A 21,992-nucleotide genomic window follows, 5' to 3' on the forward strand; every position below is an offset into this window, starting at 1 on the left:
AAAGAGAGAAAAATGAGAGAACATCACCAAAAAAACGTAGCTGCTGAAAAATGGGTATTTCCGACGCTACAAGACTCGGATGAAAGATCCGACCGTACAAAGTCAAGAACACCTTATCACCTAGCTGCTGTCCAAAAATCAGCTCAATCGAACCACGGATGGTCCTTCGATCGAGGAGTTGATCACTGCTGCACCAAGCTTGAAAAAAACTGATTTTTTTTTATTCTCTTTTTCTCCAACGAGCTTTTTTTTTTAATCTCACTCTCTGTTTTTCTCTCTTTTAAATTGAGAATTTGACACTCAATAATAATAGAGAGACAAAACATTATGGCATAAAATATGGGTTTCCCACATAATGGGACCCATACCCAACAGTGAGAAGCTTTGAAAATGTATGACATGTGTGTCTATATATATATATATGAAAGTTGACAAGAAAAATATAAATTTCATTGACAAATTTCACTGAACTCTTCTTTAACTCTAATTTTCTTGTTCTTACACTATTATTAGCTATTGTTCAGACAATAAAGTAATTTTTGATACTGTGGTCAACGAGGGTTTTCTTTCCTTATCAAATATTTAATTTAAGAATTACCAACGAAATTTATATTTTTTTTGTTAGTTTTCGTACACACAATCTCATACTTTTTCTTTAATAATTAATGGAAAACAAAAAGAAATAATATTTTTATCTATCTATATCTATATGTAATTTCATGTTATAAAACTCTATCCTACCCCAAAAAAACTCAATGTGAATAGGATTAGAACTAAATTATATATTTGTAAATTAATAGTAATTTTTTAAAAAAATCCCTCTTTTTTGTTTTGCTTTTGGAAATTTTTAGAATTATAATTAAATAAAATTTTTTTGTAAATGTTTAGAATTCGAACTAAATTGACAAATTTTGTAAACATTGAAAGCTAAATTTTTTTATTTTTTAAGATTTAGCTAGGATCTAATTGATAGAATCTATAAACATTTTTATTAGGCCAATAAAAAAGTCCACTTTAGACTTAGGGTGTGTTTGATAAGCTGAAAATTTAAATGCTAAAAAATTAAGTGCTGAATTTATATTAGAAAATTGTTTGGTAAATTAGTAAATGTAAATGTGGCATATAATTATGTTATTTGATAAAAGAAAATATTAATTTTTAAAATATTTTTATTTTATTCTTATTAATATAATTTTTTATCTTATTTTGGATAAAAGATAAATATGGTAATTTAGATATCTCATTTATAAAAAAAATAATTTATTTAATTTTTTAATAAAATAAAATCAACTTTATATTTTCAACACTTTTTGTTGGAAATTTTATATCAAGTTAAAAAGTAATATGATTATCAAACACATTTAAAATATTAAATGTTGAAAATTTTCAATAATTTATCAAACACACTATTAGTTAATGAAAACTAACGAGAGAGTAATTAAAATATTTAATTTCAAAAAGTTGAATGACTAAATTACGAAAATTAATAGTTGAATGACCCAAATAAAATCAAATGGATAATTAGGTGACTCTTTTATAATTTTCCTCAAATCTTATAATATAATATAATATAATAAAGTAATTAATTAATAATTCTTGTAAAATCTTGTAGGTCTGCACTCAAACTTTAAATATTGCGAAATTTCTCAACATGAGGTTATTATTCAAATCTATTAGGATTTTGGGTTAGCTCATCATATATTTTTATAAGCATTTAACTCTCAAACCGAAAATGGGATTTGAATTTTAGAGGCAATATTGTTACGAGGGGTAACCACGAACCTCGAACATAAATCATAAAAAAATAAAAAGTACTATTGTTGGGGGGTCGACTCATTTGAAAGAAATATTTGAACTGTCGTTTGCCAGACAGTTGACAATGTCCTTAACAACCAAAATTATTGTATTCATGGTCTCGGCCTCTGCAAAGAAGAGTTTTCTCCCTCGGCCTTTGCAAAGAGCCCCTGCAGACAAACTTGTATCACTTGAGCCACTTTATTGATTTTATTATAAATTTCAATATTTTACAATTGGGTTTAGTAGTGGTACAAAGTAACATCAACCTTAAGACTAGCATCTCCAGTCTTGGCGCTAGATGAACTGGCCCGAAATAGTGCAAACCCTTTGGCCATCCTAAACGCACCTGTCCCTCCCACTATTGCCATTTCACGAATTATGTTAGGGCCAGGAACAAAATCTGTGAGGGGATATCGTGAGAACAAGCTAAAGGAGCTCCCCTTGAACTTGCCAGTGGTAAACGCAAAATCAGCGTAAAAAACCGCAGAGAACTTGGTAGGGTCTCGACTTAATGCTAAGTAGAGCCCTTGGGCATTTCCAACCATCTTGGATGTTCGGTTAGGCCCTAGAGTGAGGGGATCATCCATTGAATACAAGCTTCCGTATGGGGATGGGGAAAAGAATTTCCGGGTGATGTTGGCCTGAGCTATCAGGAATGTAGTAGGATCTTTTCCAACGGGAATATCGTGGTAGAAGAAGCGAAGTCGGGTCATCTTTTCCACCCGAGGACCTGCCTTGATAGTTTTGGAGTAGTATTGGCCATAGACCGGTGCTACAGCGAGGCAAAATATCATTGCCCATGCAAATATCATCCGGTTTTTCATTTTTCTTCCAAATGTTTACCTCAATAGTATTTGGTTTCGACACTTGAAAGTAAAGGAAAAACAATTGGTTTTGTGCTTCTTGCTGCACACAGTAGGGGGTTTAAATAGAATTTGTGTTGGATTTTTAAATTGCTTTATTTTTTAATAAAATAGTTGTGTGAAAGCTTGAATTTCTTGTGCCTTATTTTATTTTTGCAAATCGTATGGATGAAATTGTAAAGAAGAGTGTAAGTGTGATTGGAGGATTGAAGTTTTATTTAATGAGACGTCACTTACAAGTTGAAAGGCCGGCACTCAAGCTTTAAATATAGAGAAATATCCCAACACGAGGTTATTACTCAAATCTACTTAGACTCTCAAGACATTGGAGAATTTAGGTTTAGCTCCAATAATGGAAATTTCATTAATGAATAAAATATTTTTAGAAAGGGTAAACTATCAAAATAGTCACTTTTGTTTACCTCAGGTTACATTTTAGTCACTTACGTTATCGCGTTATAACACTTTAGTCATTGAGCTATTAATTGTCGTTAACGGTGTAATGGTAAGCTGACGTGACAAGTTAAATCATCATTTCAAATAAAAATTTTAGGTTAATTTATTCAATCGGTCCCCATATTTTTTCATTTTGAGTAATTTAAATTTTTTTCCTTTATGTTTTTGTAACTTTCCTCTTTTTTTTTCTTCTTTTTCCAGTCTCTTCTACTTCTCCCTCTGTTTTTCTCCCTTCTTCATTTCTTCTAACGTAATTTTTCTATGTTTTCTATTTGCTAAATCTAGTCCCTATATTTTTATTATTTTTGAACAATTTAATTTTTTCGAGTGAGGTGAGCTTGTGGACTAGTTTTAACAAATAGAAAACATAGATAAATTACATTAAAAGAAATGAAGAATGGAGGAAAACAGAGGGAGAAGCAGAAGAGAACGAAAAATAAAATAAAAAAGAAAGTTAAAATAACATAAAAGAAAAAGATTAAATTGCTCAAAATGAAAAAAAATATAAGGATCAATTATAGAATTTAACTTAAAATTTTCGTTTAAAATAATGATTTAACGTGTCATGTCAGCTTACCGTTATACCGTTAACAACAATTAACGGCTCAGTGACTAATATATTAAAACCCGATAACGTGACTAAAACATAATATTTCAAACATAAGTAACTAAAATGTAATCTGAGACAAACAAAAATAACTATTTTAATAATTTACCCTTTTTAAAAACTTAAAATATTGCTTTTAAAAAATCAAATTAAAGCTGTTTTGGCAAGGACAACACATTCTTTTAGAAGAAGTTCCGGCAGTACTAATGCTTTCTTGTTTGTATAGAGCTTCTAGATCTCATTTCTATTTTTTTAATTAAATATTGTATAGAGCTTCTAAATCAAATATTACCTTTTTGATAACTTGTAATTAAATATTGTTTGTTTTTTTTGCGGATATTATTTCGGTATCATCTATATAGGTTGAAACGCTATGTTCCGATAGTAAATCGAAATAACAAATTCTAGATTTTGTTCCGGTACAAATTTCGGTTGGAATTAATCATGTTGGTTGATTTCGCTCATACCGACCAGAATATGGTGTACCGATGAGTACCAAAATAATTAATTTTAAAATATATTTTAAATTTAAATTTTATTAACTATTTTAGATTTGTAGAATTATGAATTATTATATGCATACAGTATGAGATGATATTATTGTTTAATTGATGGAATACTTTTTTTGCTTGTTTATTGTGAGTTTATTTAATAATGGGTTGCATTTATGAAGCTTATTAAAGAATATTTTTGGTATTTTAAAATTTATAATTGGTGAGATTTGAACCCATGCCACCAATATTTTTTAAATCTTTTTTCACTAATTCAACCAAAGCTTTATTTTTTATGAGAATTTTATATTTGATATTTGTAAATACTTTTTATATACATATATCAACTGTTTTTTAAAAAGAACGATAAATCTGAAATAGTATACCAAAACAGATCAATATCGATACGTGTCAAAATCAATAAAAAAAACTATACATCCATCGATACAATACTGACCACCTTACTTCATCCATTTAACCATTTTAAGTTATTGACTAAAAATTATTATGATATGAGATTAAAAGAATAAGAAGTCAACTTACGCAATCTAATTTATATAAATAAATAAATTGGGTAAAATCAATGTGGAAATGCAGGCAATTTTATTGATTTAGAATAATCGATTCGCATCATATTCTTTTGAAACAAAAAAAAAAAAAACGCCGGCATCGTCAATAGATTCAGTCAATTTTGATTAATTAATTAAAATTTTCGTATATAATACTATTTTTACTGTGGCTGGCAACTAAAGCCAGCTGTAAAAGCATTTTTCAACCCAAAAGCAATAAAGAATGTGGTTTTTGAAATCAAAATTACAGTGATAAAGTGTTTTTTTTTTTACCCAAACATAAAAATTAAGATTTAGTTGTTTTTGAATTTTAGGTTTTTTCTTTAAATGTAAAGTTGGTATTTATTAAATATTGTAGGGTTTTAATAAAGACTGACACCCTGAAAGACGTTACAAACAGATGAAAAGACATGTCAAATAAATCAAACGTCACACGAAAGCCACTCAAGGCTGAAAAGCAAACAGCCACATACAACTAAAAAGCAATTAGAAATTAAAACACCGAAAACAAAACTCAAAGTTAGAGAAAACTAGAAACGAAACGAAACAAAACAAAGCCTTCCCCAAACAACTATATAGAGAAACTAGAGAAATACCAACCAAAACCTCTTCAAACAAAGCTCAAAATCCATCAACCATGGTAGAATAGGCGAAAGCTTGAGAGAAACAAGCCCATGGAGATTCGGATTGAACCTTTTCCATGGAGAAACAATAAATTGGGCCTCTTTTTTTAAAAATTATACAATAAAAGTCGGAAAATTTTTGGGTAAGAGATGAATCATTTATGATGAAAAAATTGAAAGTTTTAGACATTTAATTAATTTATTTTAGTCTGAAATATTTTTTCACACATTAAAAATTGAAAAAATATTTTTTTGGACCCTAGGCAATTGTACTCTCAAACAACTCCGGGGTTGCGCCTGAAAATACCTTTATTTATACTAACTATCTAAAAAATATTTAAATATTTATATTAATTTATTATGTTTTATGTATAATTATATTAAATTATTCAAGCATCATGTATTCTATTAAATTATTTAAATATCATATATTATTATGTTAAATTATTTAAATGTCATTTATCATTATATTTAAAATTTGTAATATTTTTTATTTAAATTGTTGTATGTTATGTATCATTAATTTTACAAACAATTTATATTAATTACTTAAAAATACTTAAACTTTATATTTCATGTCTCATTATATTAAAATATTAAATTAATTTTTTTATTTTTTATATTGTCTAAAATATACATTTTAACTTCCTAGTTCCCAGTGTAATTTTTTATAGCAATACCAAACACTTGAAATTAATAAACCGCACTTTTTCATAATACTGTTCGACCACAACATCAATGGAGAACTAGCTATATCCCATCTATTTTCTAAAAAAAATCTAATTTTCAAATACATACTATTGAGTCCAAAAATGATATTTGCAAGCTAAAATTGAGTAGTTCTTGAGGTAGTGCTTAAAGGAGTTCCAACTGCTTCATGCACCAACAACGAAAAATGCAAAAGAATGATGAACAAATGATATATTTATGCAGATTAGTTTCCCTACATTTGTAGGGTCTTGCCTAGAGAGAATATTCATTATCTTAGCTCCTTATACAAGTAGTGTTTTGAGGCTCTAACACTTATCCGTTTAGACTTTTCACATTTGTACTTAAGATCTAGGCACCCCTCCTCTAAATTTTCCCCTTCAAAACTTAAGGACATTAACCAAGTCATACACTTGACTATTTTACTCAATGTACTCAAAGAAACATTCCTCAATGAACAAGAATAAGTGCTTTTCATTCTATATAATACTTATATAAGTCTTCCCAATATATAAGTAATTGAAACATGCTAACATACTATCTCATTTACAATCAATCTTCCCTCAGAATAAGCACAATACGCATAAGGAATATCTTCAAACGGCTTAGGATAAGTCTTGAATCTCTAAGTTATACTTCTTAGTTTAGCTTTATTTGATTCGATCCACCAACTTGGGAAGTTAACTACTTCGATCCAAATCCAAACCAATCTCTAAGATATGTTGCTATATGTAGTTTGGATATTGAAGATGGGCTAGCAATTGTCCAAACAATAGGAATCACAACCTAATGATTTTCGTTGCCAAAATTTATCAACATGACAAGTTTCTTGAGCAAACAATGCTACTACTAGTTGACACTAGTACAAGCACTGCTCAAAAACTACCTCAACACCTTCTATTTGATTTTCATCCGGATTAGCAGCAATACCAAACGACCCATACAGCGGTGTTAATACAATTTTTGAATTTTATGATAAAATTAAAACATCTTAAAGTATAATAAAAGTTAAATAAATTTGTTTTTTGTATCCCATTGGAGTAGGCTTTGTCACTCTCACCTCACTTAGCCATAACTTTATCAACTACAAAACTTTGCTAGTTTTGGACTCCGTGTATGTATGTATACGGCATAAAGAACGCCTCTAACCTTCCTCAGTGGGGATAGGTGTTAGATCTTTTTCTGTATGGATCACACGTGGAGTTTATCCTAATAGCCAAGTCAATCTCATCGCTGCCTATCTATAAAACTATCATGCTCCATAAGTGGCCAACCACGACAAGACTAGCAACAAACACATATCGAGGCTAGATGCTAGAGATGGCTAGCCTTACTTATAAATAACTAATTAAGGAGGACTTCTTCAGTCTTGGATTCTTATGCTTCATACACATCTTTGCTTTTATATGACTCTCTACACCTCACTACTATGTGAACCACCATCTATCATCTTTTATCTTGTACTTTAAAAAATTAAATAAAATATTTTGATGTAAGATAATATTTAAAGTTGATTGCCAATTTCAAAAAAATTACTGAAATATAAAACACGAGCCCCTCTAAATATTACTAGGTGTTTGGACATAAAAGGGTTTGAATAGATTACTGTAAGTCAATATTTTAATAATTAAATTGGTGATTGAACTGATTAGATCACCAATTTCTAATTCAATTAATTTAAATTTTGATTCAACAATAATTAAATAAATAATTATAAAACCGATTCAATTACTATTTCTTTTAGTTTCCAATTTAATTAATCTAAACCACTAACCCAGTTCAAATATCATTTCTTCGAATTGTCAATCCAGCTAAAGTTTTTGACCCACTATAATAATAATAATAATAATAATAATAATAATAATAATAGATGAAAGACCACGTGATTGCACCCTGCAATCCGGCAGGACTAGGGTTCACGATAATAAATTATGATTTCCTTCTCTATGACAATTTTAAAATTTTTTAATCTTAAACTTACATTAACTTTGATTTAATGTATACTTTAATACATAAACGTTAATTTGGTGTAACCATACATATGAAACTTTGATTGTAGTTAATATATATATATATATATGATTTTGATTTTGATTCAACTATACACATTTAAAGAAATAAATACATAAATTTATTTATTAGAGAAATATAATTATTTATATACCCCATATATAAGCGTAAAATGATTCTGCATTGATAATTTTATTAGCGACTTATGAAAATTGAATCAAATAAAAATTTTATGTATTAAAATTGCACACAAAATCAAAGTTTATGTATAATATTACATATTAAATCAAAATTTATATATAATTTTAAGATTTATTCGAATTATTTTTGTATCAAATTAAAACTTCACAATGTTAAAAGGTTAATGCTATAGATTTATCCCAAATGAATAAATAAATTAACAATCCCTAGAAATAATTGAGGAAAACAATTATCTCTTAAAATGAATTCCCTAAAATCTAATATGTTTTTAATTATCTTTTTATTCATATAATTACTTACATATAAAATTATTTTGTTTATTTTGAAATTAAAAGAATACGTATTGATATTAACAATACTTATAATTCGAAACAAATTGAACAATAACAAACAATAGAGATTCCGCCGATCAAGTTTTAGTTTAATTGGCATGGTTATTGTTGTCAATGTAGGAGGATGTGAGTTCGAATACGCTGAAGCACATTATCCTCTTATTTGTGGGTTAAAGAGCAGATATGATCAGAATCTATAATAAAATTATTAAAAAAAATGATAGAGATTCCAAAGTTTAATTTGAAATTAATTAAACAACAATATTAACAATAATATCTTCATGGAAACAATGCTTTAGTTTTTTTTCCCATCTATGGTTAAATTCTACTATTAGTCCTTATACTTTAGAAAAGTTGTGAATTTAATCCTTATACTTTCATTTGTTCATTTTTAGTCCTTGTATTTTCTAAAATTTAAAATTTCAATCCTCACCAAACAGTAACTATTAAATTCATTAAAATTTTCTATTTCTAAAATTTGATGCGACAAACATATCATCATATATGTAATGCCAATGTCAGCCTTATATTATTTCAACATATTACTCACTAAAAATCCAGTTAATGGATTAATAACTATCATTTGCATCAAGATTGAAATTTCAAAATTTGATGATTATAGGAACTTAGCAGAATCCAATTGAAGAAAATAGACTAAATCTATAATTGTATGCATAGTATAAAATTAATAATTAAATTTAAACAAACAAATTTAAATGCTATTGTTTGGGTGAAAACTAAAATTTTAAAAATATGTGTAATACATTTATAAAAACTTTCAAAGATATGTTATACTATCTTTACCATCTTCAAGTAAAAAAAAAATTCCCATAGCACAAGCAATTTCAAAGAAGAAAAGTTCAACCAGTTTCCAACATTAGAACACCATATACATAAAACATGAACTTCCTTACAACAGACACAAATATCCAACAAACTGATGTTAAAATATGCCATAAATCTCTTTACTTTTCAAAAATTTAGAATTTAATTAGTCTCTATACTTTTAATTCTAGGATGTAGTTCATTTACTTCTCAAAAAACTTTCAGGTCCAACTATTAACAGTGTTAAATGTTTTGGTTAAATTTATTGGTATGGCATTCTGAAATAAAAATACTCACTCGATAGCCATGTAATTAAAAAAATGACGTTATAATTAACCTGAATTTAACAAAAAAAATTATCAGTGTTAATAATTGGACCTGAATTTTGAAATTTGAAAAGTAAAGAGACTAAAATTTTAAAAATAAAAATACATGGACTAAATTTCAAATTTTCAAAGAGTACAAAGAGTTATGAAATATTTTAACAAAAAAAGTACCAAATTGCACAAATAGTATATTAATCCTATTCCCATTTAGTTCTAATCTCATGGGTATGCCTGAAACCACAATTAAGTACCAAAGTCCCATCCATTCTTCTTAAAGCAAACCTCTCCACCAACACATAACAATCAATTCTCCTCCACCCACCACCAATCTCCACCACTCTTTCAACCCTCTCAACCCCATCTACCCACCCCACCAACTCTTCCAACCACCTCATTCCCTCCAAAACCGCCAAACTCAACCCTAATTTCTCACCACCATATCTAAACCAAACAAACCCTTCATTATCCATTTCACTCCCTCTCAAAACTTCAACCCCAAACAAGAAATCAATTTCCCTTTTCATCTCAACATTCAATGTCATAACATCCCCTTTACTACTCCCATCATTCTCCCATGAACATATCTTTTCCCATAACTTTTCTAATGTCACTATGTAAAACAATGATTTCTCCATTTGAACCCTCATCATGCTACTTTCTTTAACGAACACGAATGGGGTATACCATTTCCCGATAATCATGTTTGTCCCGGAATCGAGTTCCGGGAGCTGTGACCGGATCGAGTCATCGAGCCCTCGAGCATTGTCTTGCAAGTGATGTACCCTCTTGTTTTCCACAAAAAGGGTGAATTTGAACCTTAGAAAAGTGGGGGGAAAACTGTGAGGAACAATGGGTTTTGCATAAAAACGACCAACATCATCACTGCAGATCCTGAACTGTTGGTATTGATCCCTATGATCAAAGGGTTTTGGTTCAATGTCTTGTATGATCCTTCTTGAGCAACAGTAACTCATATCATCTTCGGTTGAACACTTAACAGCTAACCTGGTTTTAGGGTTTTCATCAAATGATGAAAGTGTTTTTAATATTTCGATCATAATAAAAAGCCAAGCAATGCTACATTTATACTTGTTATAAAGCAAATTGCTGTAACGAGTTAATCGGGTATCAACTCAATTGGTAAAAGATAAAATACCCTCATTTTATAAGTAATTTGTATTATTTTAAGGGTGTTTTTATCTTTTATATAAAAATTTTTGGAATGAATGAATCAAACAAATTAACTGAATTATAATAAATATATTATATCTTCGAGTAGGGATGGCAAAAACCGAACCGCCCGATGGATTTCAAACCACTCCTTTCCAAATCGAGCAGATTTTTCTTTTGAAAAGTAGATGTGAGGTTGGGCGAGGTGGATTTTTCTTTTGGATAGTGGGTACGAAGCGATTATGATAATTGTTTACCCTCCAACCCGCTCCACTATATGAAATTACCATTTTATCATTGTATATATAAACTATTAAAAAGGTAAAAATGTAATAACCTAATATGGGAAAAAATTCATATATTTTCTATTTAAATAATTTTTTTTGAAGAATTATGGTTAAATATTTACTTGACTTTAAAAAAGATTGAAAATATTAAAGATAAGTAGTAAAAATTAAATCGAAGTGTAGCAGTATGGGGTGGGGATGGAAGAAAGGACTTTTTTGGTTAGATGCATGGAATTGGCTATCCATTGAGTTGGTAGTAATTTTTAAGATTATACATCCATAGTAGAGCGGGACGGGTGGTTGAGCAGAGCATGTCACGTTCGAATTTTGTAAAGAATACGAAGTATTTACTGAGATTCCGATCAAGCATGAATGTGATGCTTATCAACACAAACTCCCATCCACAAATGATAGTAACGTAACTAAAAAAAATTGAAATTGTAATGAACCTGAATTTAGCAAAATAGTCTTAAGAATTTTAACAATTGGACCTGAATTTTGAAATATGAAAAATAAAAAGATTAAATTTTAAATTCAGGAAGAGTACAGGGACTTTGACATATTTTAACCTTTCTTCTGAAGTTTCTTTAAAAATAATTGAATGAATCCAATTCTGAAATCAAATCCCCACTTTAAAAACAAGTAAAAAGAAAAGAAAAAGAGATTGTGGTCATTTACCCTTTGTATTTTCCATCAGCATGGATGACATGGTAGCGATTTGAAGACAAAGGTTGATGAAGAACAGGGATGAAGTAGAAATACTCTCCGAAATCCGAGTCTGTGTTGATAAGCATCGCGTTCGAAGGCAGTGGGAGGTTCTTTAATAATCCTTTCGCGTACCCGTTTTGGAAAAGCCCTCTTCCTTCATCTGCATCCGCCCCTTCTCGCCCTCTCAACACCATTATACCCGAGTGCGGCGCCGCCGCCGCCGAAAGCTCGACCGCATTCCTCCTATAATTTGAAAGAGCCCTTGTCACATACATGTTCCCCTTTGTTTCCAGTTGCTACTTCTTAATTTGGACTTCGCTTATATATTGAAGTTGAAGCATAAGAGTCTAATTAAGTCCAGCCAACTACAAACAAAGAAAAAAGTTTGATTGAGCATTAAAATATTTAAATTTACTCGATCAATAGCTCAAGTTGTTCAAAATTGAGTCGATGTCAATCAAATTGAGAAGTGAAATTATTATTTGGAGACAAATAGATGAGACCAAATATTTTGTCTTCAAGTAATTGGCTTTAAGTTTGATTGTTGAAATAATCAAACAAGAAATATTTATTTGGCAAAATATCCAAGGTTTTTGTTTCCTTAAACAATGGTAATGATTTCAAAATATTGTTTAATTAAGGGTTTGAATATTCTTTACCAATAAAAAGAGATTCGAATATTTTGTTAAATCGTCAAAATCAATGAGCTGTTTTTACTTGATATATTTGTTAATTACGTAACATAAATATAGATAAACCAAAGTTTATTAAATATAAATTATAGGGGGGTCACTCAACTATTAGTAAATTATTTTTGGTCACACAATTATGAAAAGTTACAAAATGACATCCAATTATGTAATTTTATCCTTTTTATCACCAGTTGACAAATGTAAAAATGGAAACACTCAAAAATCAAATATAATTGGATAATAAAAAAGATAAAATTAAATAATTAGATGACTATTTTGTAACTTTTTATACTTAAGTGACTACTAATATAGTTTACCCTAATTTATATCCAACGTTGTCATCAAAATTAATAATTACAAGCATTAGCAGAATAATTTAACTTAAATTAACTCACCCACACATAATTGGTATATATATAAGTAGTCTTACATATGCATATTGTATTATCTTGTATTTTTATATATATGTTAAAAGACTTGTGTTTATTAGACTTGTTCATAGGTCGGGTCACCCGGCCTGCCTGAAAAGTGGGAGGGTATGAACAAAAATATAGGCTCGAAAACTAGATTTGGGTAAAAAAATTAACCTTGTGTAAGCTTTTCTGGCTCGGGCCCAGCCCGGATGCCTTAACAAAGTATCATTACCTTTTACAAAAGTGTCAATACCCTGCTTAGTAAGGGTGAGCAAAATCTGATTCAATTCGAAAAATTAATAAAAAATTCAAATTTTGAATTAAATAATTGGAGTTATTTGAGTTAATCAAGTTATTATAAAAAATAAAATACAATCGTTAAATGTGTTTGATAATCATTTTAATTGTTTACTTGATATAAAATTTTAAACTAAAAAGTATTGAATAAGATAAGTAGGTCGGTAGCTACTTATCACTTAATGTAGAAAAAATTAAGTTGATTTTATTTTATTAAAAAATCAAAATAAATTATTCTTTTTTTAAAAAAAAATCAGATATTTCAATTACCATATTTATCTTTCATCTAAAACTATACAAAACAATATAAAATATTATCTAATTAGATTAAATTAAAAATAAATAATCTTTTAAATATCAATATTTATTTTTATCAAACAACATAATTATATTCAGTACTTATTTTACTAATTTACCAAACAATTTTCTAATATAAATTCAACGCTTATAAAATGTAGCAATAAAAATTTAGTATTTAATTTTTCAGCACTTAAATTTATAGTTTATCAAACTTTGATGTTCTGCAATTTTAGAAAGTTTGATTTGATTCAATTTTTATAAATCATAGACACCATTGTCGATGTAACACCATTTTATGTTTATATGTTGCATGCACAAATAATTATATTTATCAATTGTAAATAAATTTTTGATGTATTTGTTTTTTAAGGTGTACAACGGTAACAAAATCAAAGTTTCAAGTTTCCATTTATACCACAATTAAAGACTCATGTGAGCAATTGCACCAAATCAAAGGTGATGTATCACATTGCACATTGAACCAAATCTAACGTCCAATTCTGATTTCCATCCCCTACTTTACAAAATTGAAAAGTTAGCTCATCAACTTTAATTTGTCGGAATTTGATTATTGTACTTAGAAAAATAAGTAAGTTTCTAAACTTTAATTTATCAGAATTTTGTCATTACGGTTTATGAAAAATGAGAAGTTAGTACAATTAGGTAACACTATAAAAATTTCTCAATAAATTGTTAGCTTGGAAACCAACAATTTATATACAAGAAGTTAGCAAAAATTAGTAGTTCAAGTTTATGGATTTACCAACAATTGGACTAACTCGTATGAAGACCAAAATTTTAACAAATTAAAATAAACTGACCAAACTTCTTAATTTTCATAAAGCAAAGAAATCAAATTCAAAATGAGACCTAATTGCAAAAAAACCATAATTTTTGACTTCCTAATTTGAGATACAAAATCATAATTTAAAGTACAAAAAGATAAATTTATTTTATCGGTCAAACCTAGAAATTGTAATAAACCATAAATTTTGAGCTAAAAACCTCACAGGTAAATATATATTTTGATACCTAAACTTGATTTTAAGGTTCAAATTAGTGTACTTAAGGTTTGTTTTATCCAATTAGGTACCTAAACTTTTTTCGGTCTAATTAGGTACCTGAAAATGGGTTTTTGATTCAAATAACTAAGTACTAATTTGGACCAAAAAGCCAAGTTTAGGTACCAATTTGAATTCTGAAGCTAAGTTCATGTACCAAAAATGTATATTTACCCCATATTAAATAGAGCCCTAAGTTTACGATTATTTTGGCCCATTATAACTTCCTCGTCCTTTTTTTTGTTTTGTCTATAGTATTAGGTGGGCGTTTGGTAAGGCGGCTACTCTCGTAGTTTCATATATCCACAATGGGCAATAAAGTAATTTAGACTCTCATTGAACCCTAAATTAGGGTTTCTCCTCTTCTTTCTTTTTTTCCCTATTTATAACCCGCGCTTCCTCGTCGTCATATCTCATCAGTCAATAAGCTCGCCTCGCTTTTCTCCGTCGCCAATTAGCTATTTGGTCACAAAGTTTTTTTTTTTATTTCTGTTCTTCTATTTTTTGTAAACTTTCAATTTCGATTTCGGTTTTTTTTTTTTCAAACCATGAGGTTTAGATTTTGACATGAAAAATCAATGGAAATAGAGAGGGAGAAAGGCAATAAATTAGTCACTGTTGCGCTTCTAATCTAAATAGCGACTTCAGCGCTGTACGTTGCCGAAACGAATTTTTTGGGGACTGAGATTCTGGCATTTTGATTTCATTTCCTGTAATTTTTATGCATTCAGATGTCCCTACATTTTTCCAATTTTTTTTCAATTTAGATTGAGATGGATGTGATGATAATTTCCCCAGATGACCGAAGCTGAACATTCTGTGCGATTTTTTAGATCTCTAATTCGTTAGAGATTCCAAGCCAGAACTCTGATCCATCTTCATCTTTTCCAAATAAATTTTTTTAAAAAAATTGTGTTAAATGGAACCTATTTGTTAATATGGAAGTGATGATTATTTCCCCAGATGATCGAAGCTGAACAAACTGTGCGAATTTTTTCTCTAATTCGTTAGAGATTCCAAGCCAGAACTCTGATCCATAATAATATTTTGTCATATTCTTTGATTTAAAAAATACAAAAATTCATGTAAAATATAAAAAAAATTAAAATTTTTTATGTGAAAAATTAATGATGGAGGCAAAGATGAAGAGCGCTTTTATAATTTCTGACACCTCTTGTATGAGAAAAGCTTTCTAAAAGCTTTTCTTTGAGCAGAGATAGCAACTCTCTGAGCCTTCCCAGTCTATTTTTTCAATTGTTTGGTTTTAATTTTATATCAAATATTTTATTGCTAAATCAAAAGTAAATTTAATCGAAAAATTTCAACTTAATTTTTTGGTATATTTATAGTTTTTAAATTTATTTTTATATAAAAAATAATCTAAAAAATTAATATGAGTGAGGTGGGTTTAACTTTTTTTATCCAGGCAGAGTTTGAATAAAGTTTGATGCCCATTCTTTGGGCCAAGCCTTAGCCTAACTTTTTGCAGTAGGCCTGGTCCATGACTCTAGATACACACAAATATATTCAATTTTTTAAAACGTTTTCCCTTTGAATAGTCATATTCAAATGTATATCAAAGACGAATAAAAAGAATTAAAAACCCGAGCTGAAATAAAGGAAAGATCATCTACTTTCACAATTGTTGTAGAGCACCATATAATTGCATCAAAGCTCACAAGCTAAAAAGTCTCAATCAACATAATGGTGCATTAACTTTTTCTATTTTAGCCTCCTAATTTGGTTGTTTCATGTCTTTTTAATATGCTATACAAGTTTTGAATAAAGGACCACGATGTTTCTTACAGTTACCATGATCCTATGGCACCCTGAGCTGGATTCTCGAATGTAGAGAATTCCCAGTAAGTCTTCAATGAATAGGGCTGGTGAATTGTCACACCTTCTTCTGTGATCTTAGCTATCTGCAAATTCGAATTTAAAATACACGAAACATCAATATAAACAAAGTTTTGCTTTGGATTGTTAAGGATCAAATACGAGCCGTTGTGTGAAATACATCAACCTAAAGTTACAACTAGTTGAACTATTGAATCTTCATTTCATTGCAAACACTGTTTTTACTAATAGTACCATGGAGGCTCCTGTACAGAATTGCATTTTCTCCCCTCTACTTTAAAAATGACAAATTAAACCCTATCAAAGAGCAAACTAGTCCCTTTGTTAACATTCCATTCATTTCTAATGTTAAAAATTAGCCTTTCTATGTCAGCCTGAGGTATATACTAGCATGCTATGTGTCACTATCTACTTATTCAGTTAGCCAATGGATGTAAATTTAAAATTTGCTATTTGATCTAATGTATAAAGACTAATTGGCCCATTTTTTGAGTAAAAGGAGGAAAAATGCAATTTAACTTAGTACAGGGGCCCCTATAGTACTTTTACCAATTGTTCTTCAACATTAGGATCTCCATATCATTTATAAATGTGTCGGAGATGTAGCATGGGTTAGAAGCTTTAATCCAAAAGATGGAGTTGGCATGTTAAAAGGAAAATATGAACCTGAAGTTTGTTAACGGCTGATCTATCACAATAAAGGAGAACACGCATGCATTTCTCCAGTAATTTAACACCATCTTCAAAGCTCAAGTTCTCGTGCCACTCTTGACGGAGGATTGGCTGTGCAAGGTGATTACCAAATCCGGTAGCAACATGATTGTCCTTGAAGTTTACACCAATCATACTGACCTGAAGAGTTGTAGTTATAAAATGGCAAGTTAAAGAACCTGAAACCGCAACTAGCTCACTTTGGAGAAAGATATAACTTCAAGCATACCGTTCCAAGATACTTGTTTCCGTTTTTAACTCCACCAAGTACAAGGGAGTTCCATAGTGGATTGAACTTGTTACGCCTGTTATACATAACTCGAGTCAAGTAATTGTGCACCTCTTTAGGCCCCAACGAGTTGCCATCGTCCCACATATTGTCATACAAGCTACATTAATCGATTTTATGTCAGAATTCAAATAACTAAAACGTCAACTACCATCAAAACCCAAATGAGAATTGTGGAGAAAAAAGTAATACTAAAGCTCATGAAAGAATAACCAAAATACAAGCATATCATTCCTTAATCGATACTTACATAAGCTCATTGAGATAACGCAAAATCTCTTGGAAATCACTGATTTCCCCACTTGCACCTAGAAGAGAGTGCTTGCCAATAGGCTTCATTCGTTCCACACTCTTGTACCGCATATGAACCTATCATTCAACAGAATCAAGGCATTAAACAGGTGTATTTGTTAGACAGTGAAATTGCTACGATCAAACAAAAATATACTAGTACTTGAAACGGCATACTTATAGATCAACCGAAGGAGGTGACAAAAGCCAAAAATGAAAATGAGCAAAGCATACATGGGCCAAATGATATAGGCAGAAATGTATTTTTCATTAGAAGTACATACTGGTGGACATCACAGGTTTGAAGTAGTTCATCTAATAAAAGAAGAGTAAAGACTTGAATTTTAATGCAAAAGAGCATGAAGGTTCATTCCAACTCCGTGCCGTTTCTCTCTAAGATAATCTAGCATCTATGCGAAACTGCTTCAACCTCCGTTGCTTCAAGTCTTCATTTTCTTTAAGCACTTGTGTCTCATGCCCATTTCCGACACATATTTGGCCAAAGGTATGGGGATTGGGAATATGATCTCCAAGGACCCTCCAACAACAACGAAACTTAGAACAGAAAAAATTGAATATATTGTGTCAGACACATCCAACACTCGTTCAACAACATCCTTTCACATCAGTCAAGGCATTACCTTAACTGACAATTCTTAAGCTACTTACCAACACTCAGAATCAGCTAACCGGACCATCTATCCTATAAACAACATTATATACAGCATTAAAGGGTTGAAGAATATTAAGGAACATACAATAATCCACATTCATATCACAAATCCATAAACACAGACAAAAATGGTAAAAGTACCATGAAGGCTCTTGTACTAAGAGTCAAATTACATTTTGCCCCCTTTGCTAAAAAAATTGGGCAAATTAGTCCTTGTCATTTGCTCAAAGAGTAAATCGGTCCTTTTTGTTAAAAATATCTATTTGTAATGCTAAAAACTGTGATACATGGCATATCATGTGTACCTCGTGCTGGTGTGCAAGGACCAGTTTTTACAAGTAGATATGGATGAAATTTTTAATAGGGTACAACATGCAATCGTACAGGGGCCTCTACGGTACTTTTAACCCACAAAAAAACATAAGAAAAAGGCTTCAGATCAATGCTTCCTAAAGCTAACTGCCTAAACTCTATAGTCATTCACCTGCATACCATATTCAAAGAGCATAATCTACTTCCCTATAACATCAATGATTCAAACACATAAAAGAAACTGAACAATTCAGAAAAAAGATAAAGAGAGCAATGAAAGTGAATGAACTGACCTCCCATATCAGCAGCCATTAAAATCCGATCTTTGTACTTTAAAGCCACAACTGATGTTCCAGTCACATATGGGTACCTACACAATTTAAGTAAAAAAGAAGAAGGAAATTTTCAAATGCCCAATTACCAAAGAAAACCCTAGTTCAATTAAATCAGACGAAAGAACATACAGAGTCCTCTGGGAGTCAGATTGAGAACCGAGTAAGCTATTTTGAGGAAGTTTTAAAGCCATGAACCGCACAAGAAACAAATGGAAAAAAGGGGGTAAAGTAAATGTTTGATTGAATGAAAAGTGTGTTACATTAAAGATAATAAAAAAGGGTTTTTGAAGATAATTCAATGAAAAACTCACATTCATCCTGAATTAAGGGTTTGGATCGGTATATGAAAGAAAAACAGAGCTAAATTACGATGTGATTGATGCCTACAAAAATAATAGAAGTGAGCTTTGCTCTTAATCTTGATCAAAACGGGTCCTGCTCCAATATCTATCGGATTAAAACCCGGGTCTTTTCCCTCGCATTATTTCTCCACATTAATTTGACCTTAATTAAGAAGATGAGATGATGACGTGGTTTTTAAGGTTTTTAACATTTTTGCTACCTCATCATTTAAAAGTTCAAAATATTTTATATATTATTAAAATATTAAAATAGGCTTAATATATAAATTAATCTCTGAATTTAACAATTTTTCTTACATTAAAATTTTTTCAAACCATATTAGTTTCTAAGGTTAGTATCCGTTGGTCCTTAAATTAACACCGATTTTTTTAGAATTTATCGATGTGAACAAGCATGGAACTAACACGTGGAGAAATAATGAAACAAGTAGTAAATTGATCTTTAATTATTCTTAAAAAAAATTAAAAAACCTTACAATTTTGAAAGAAATTTAAAATTTGTTAAAAACTATAAAAACTATATAAATTATAAATCTTAAAAAAGAATATATGTATATAGTGAAAATAAATAAATTTGGTTAAATTTTTAGTAAATTACAAGATATTGTAAAAATATAAATTAAAAAAAAACTTTAAAGATTAAAGAAACAAAAATTGACCGGTTGATGTGGTCAATTCCCTATTAGTGTTGGTCAATGCTGGTCAAGCCCGATTAACTTTGGTCAACGCCTCGTCAATTTTTCATTTTTCATTTTTCATTTTTTTAACTTTCTAAAAATGATTTTTATATTATTTAATTTTATTTTTATATATTTCTAGATTTTTAAAAAAATATTATTTTTATTTTTTAAAGTTGAATATTTAAAGAGTAAGCTTTTAAATGTTAAATTTTAACTTAATTCATATATATATATATATTAAATTTTTTGAATTTTTATAATTTATAATATCTCTTAAAATTTTTAAAATTTTTTTAGCAAATTCTTCATAAATAAATTGTGTTAGTGTAGGGACCAATCTATGTAATAGATGTAAATCTTAGGGACCACTATGATATAAAACATTATACTTATAAAAAAATATTTTTAAAAATTTTAAGTGATGACATGACACATTAATAGAATCTAGGTGTAGGGATTAAATTGGAAAAAAAAAACTGCCATGTTCTAAGAGTTATAACAACCAAAAAAAAAAAGTTCAAGGATCAAAGTGAGAAAAGTTGCCAAGCTTATGGACTAAATATTACTTTATCCCCTTTTTTAAATGCAATTAATTTTAGTTTACATAATTTACTATGTATTAGCTTTAGGTAGTTATCTCTAGATTAATTTCGATTTTGTCTAATTTTTTATTTACTATGTATTGTATATTTATTTTGTATACTAATAAAAACTCTGAAAATTTTACAATAATAGTTATAATTTTATATCATTAATTAATCAAATTAACTGCACAGCCAATATTCATCAATTTTACAATTTAATTTTTTATACACTAATTTGATCAATTTTAGTTTTTATACTTTTAAAATTTTAAAATTTCAGTTTTGACTCAAAATAATAGTACTTAATCTTATTTGATTAAATTCTACTATTAGTCATGTCCTATGGATAAGTCGTGGATTTACTGCATGTTTTTCAATTAAATTATTTTCAGTGCTTATATTTTTTGAAATTTAAAATTAAAATCTTCACTAAAAAATTAATAATTAAATCTATTAATTGACATTAAAATCTACTAATAGTCTTGTTAAAATCTTTCAGTTACTCAATTATAAAATTATCAAAAACATCCTGAAAAAAAAAGTACTGCATGCTTTAGTAAATTCATAATAAATAACTAAATTATTATAAAAAATTACACACTATTCATGTAATCCTTTTACAAACACCCAAAGATATGATCTTTGACAATTTTTTTCTTTTTTCTCTTTAATTTCATATTTTCTTCTAAACATTTTATGAATTCCTTTAAACTTACATTTCATTTTGAATAAGCAAACAATATAAGATATGTTGTAATGGCTGTTATGTGTGTTTTTTTTTTTTGTTAAATTTCTAACTTAAATTGAAGACAGCCATAACATTTTAAAATTCAATCTAGAGATTTCTTAATCTCAATTTGGTGAAGATTGATATGGTGAAATAAGTCAAGAAAAGAATCAGATTACTTTGAAAGACATAGGCAACTACTTTTGGGTGGGCATAGGAGGGTTGAGATTGGAATTTTTTAAAAATCCGACATTGAATTGACTTGGTCCGAATCATGAATATCTCTAATTAAAAATTATACAATATAAAAAATAAATATTGGGTTCGTGCCTAAACACTCTATTGCTTGGATGGCAATCTTAAACAAACTTCTCACTGGCGATAGATTGTTTAGTGATGGTATGAGTTTTGATCGTCGTTGTCTGTTGTGCTCTG

General features: G+C 29.2%; 3 protein-coding genes and 3 non-coding genes across 6 annotated transcripts; 3 read left to right on the top strand and 3 right to left on the bottom strand.

The window, feature by feature from the left end:
• Positions 1-2,036: 2,036 nt before the first annotated feature.
• On the bottom strand, positions 2,037-2,621 carry LOC121223261 (dirigent protein 15). Its single transcript, XM_041104402.1, has one exon. It carries the CDS (start codon positions 2,619-2,621, stop codon positions 2,037-2,039), a length of 585 nt encoding a protein of 194 aa, XP_040960336.1.
• A 6,904-nt stretch (positions 2,622-9,525) lies between these two features.
• Positions 9,526-12,473, bottom strand: LOC107941663 (uncharacterized). Its single transcript, XM_016875238.2, has 2 exons — positions 11,944-12,473; positions 9,526-10,813 (listed from the first exon to the last, which is right to left on the bottom strand). Exons 1-2 carry the CDS (start codon positions 12,246-12,248, stop codon positions 10,006-10,008), a joined length of 1,113 nt encoding a protein of 370 aa, XP_016730727.1. The 5' UTR covers positions 12,249-12,473; the 3' UTR covers positions 9,526-10,005.
• A 3,036-nt stretch (positions 12,474-15,509) lies between these two features.
• LOC121224000 (small nucleolar RNA Z103) lies at positions 15,510-15,612 on the top strand. Its single transcript, XR_005921463.1, has one exon. It is a non-coding gene; the product is annotated as a small nucleolar RNA Z103 (small nucleolar RNA).
• A 62-nt stretch (positions 15,613-15,674) lies between these two features.
• Positions 15,675-15,774, top strand: LOC121223999 (small nucleolar RNA Z103). Its single transcript, XR_005921462.1, has one exon. It is a non-coding gene; the product is annotated as a small nucleolar RNA Z103 (small nucleolar RNA).
• Positions 15,775-15,871: 97 nt separating this feature from the next.
• LOC121224006 (small nucleolar RNA snoR1) lies at positions 15,872-15,970 on the top strand. The gene has a single exon (XR_005921469.1). It is a non-coding gene; the product is annotated as a small nucleolar RNA snoR1 (small nucleolar RNA).
• A 397-nt stretch (positions 15,971-16,367) lies between these two features.
• On the bottom strand, positions 16,368-19,603 carry LOC107941668 (proteasome subunit beta type-4). Its single transcript, XM_041104403.1, has 8 exons — positions 19,334-19,603; positions 19,163-19,239; positions 19,073-19,076; positions 18,575-18,587; positions 17,844-17,962; positions 17,534-17,693; positions 17,260-17,445; positions 16,368-16,658 (listed from the first exon to the last, which is right to left on the bottom strand). The coding sequence occupies exons 1-8, from the start codon at positions 19,519-19,521 to the stop codon at positions 16,545-16,547; spliced, it is 861 nt and encodes a 286-aa protein (XP_040960337.1). The 5' UTR covers positions 19,522-19,603; the 3' UTR covers positions 16,368-16,544.
• Positions 19,604-21,992: the final 2,389 nt, after the last annotated feature.

This window comes from Gossypium hirsutum, chromosome D11 (genome assembly GCF_007990345.1).
Source record: "Gossypium hirsutum isolate 1008001.06 chromosome D11, Gossypium_hirsutum_v2.1, whole genome shotgun sequence".
Classification (NCBI taxonomy): Eukaryota; Viridiplantae; Streptophyta; class Magnoliopsida; order Malvales; family Malvaceae; genus Gossypium; species Gossypium hirsutum.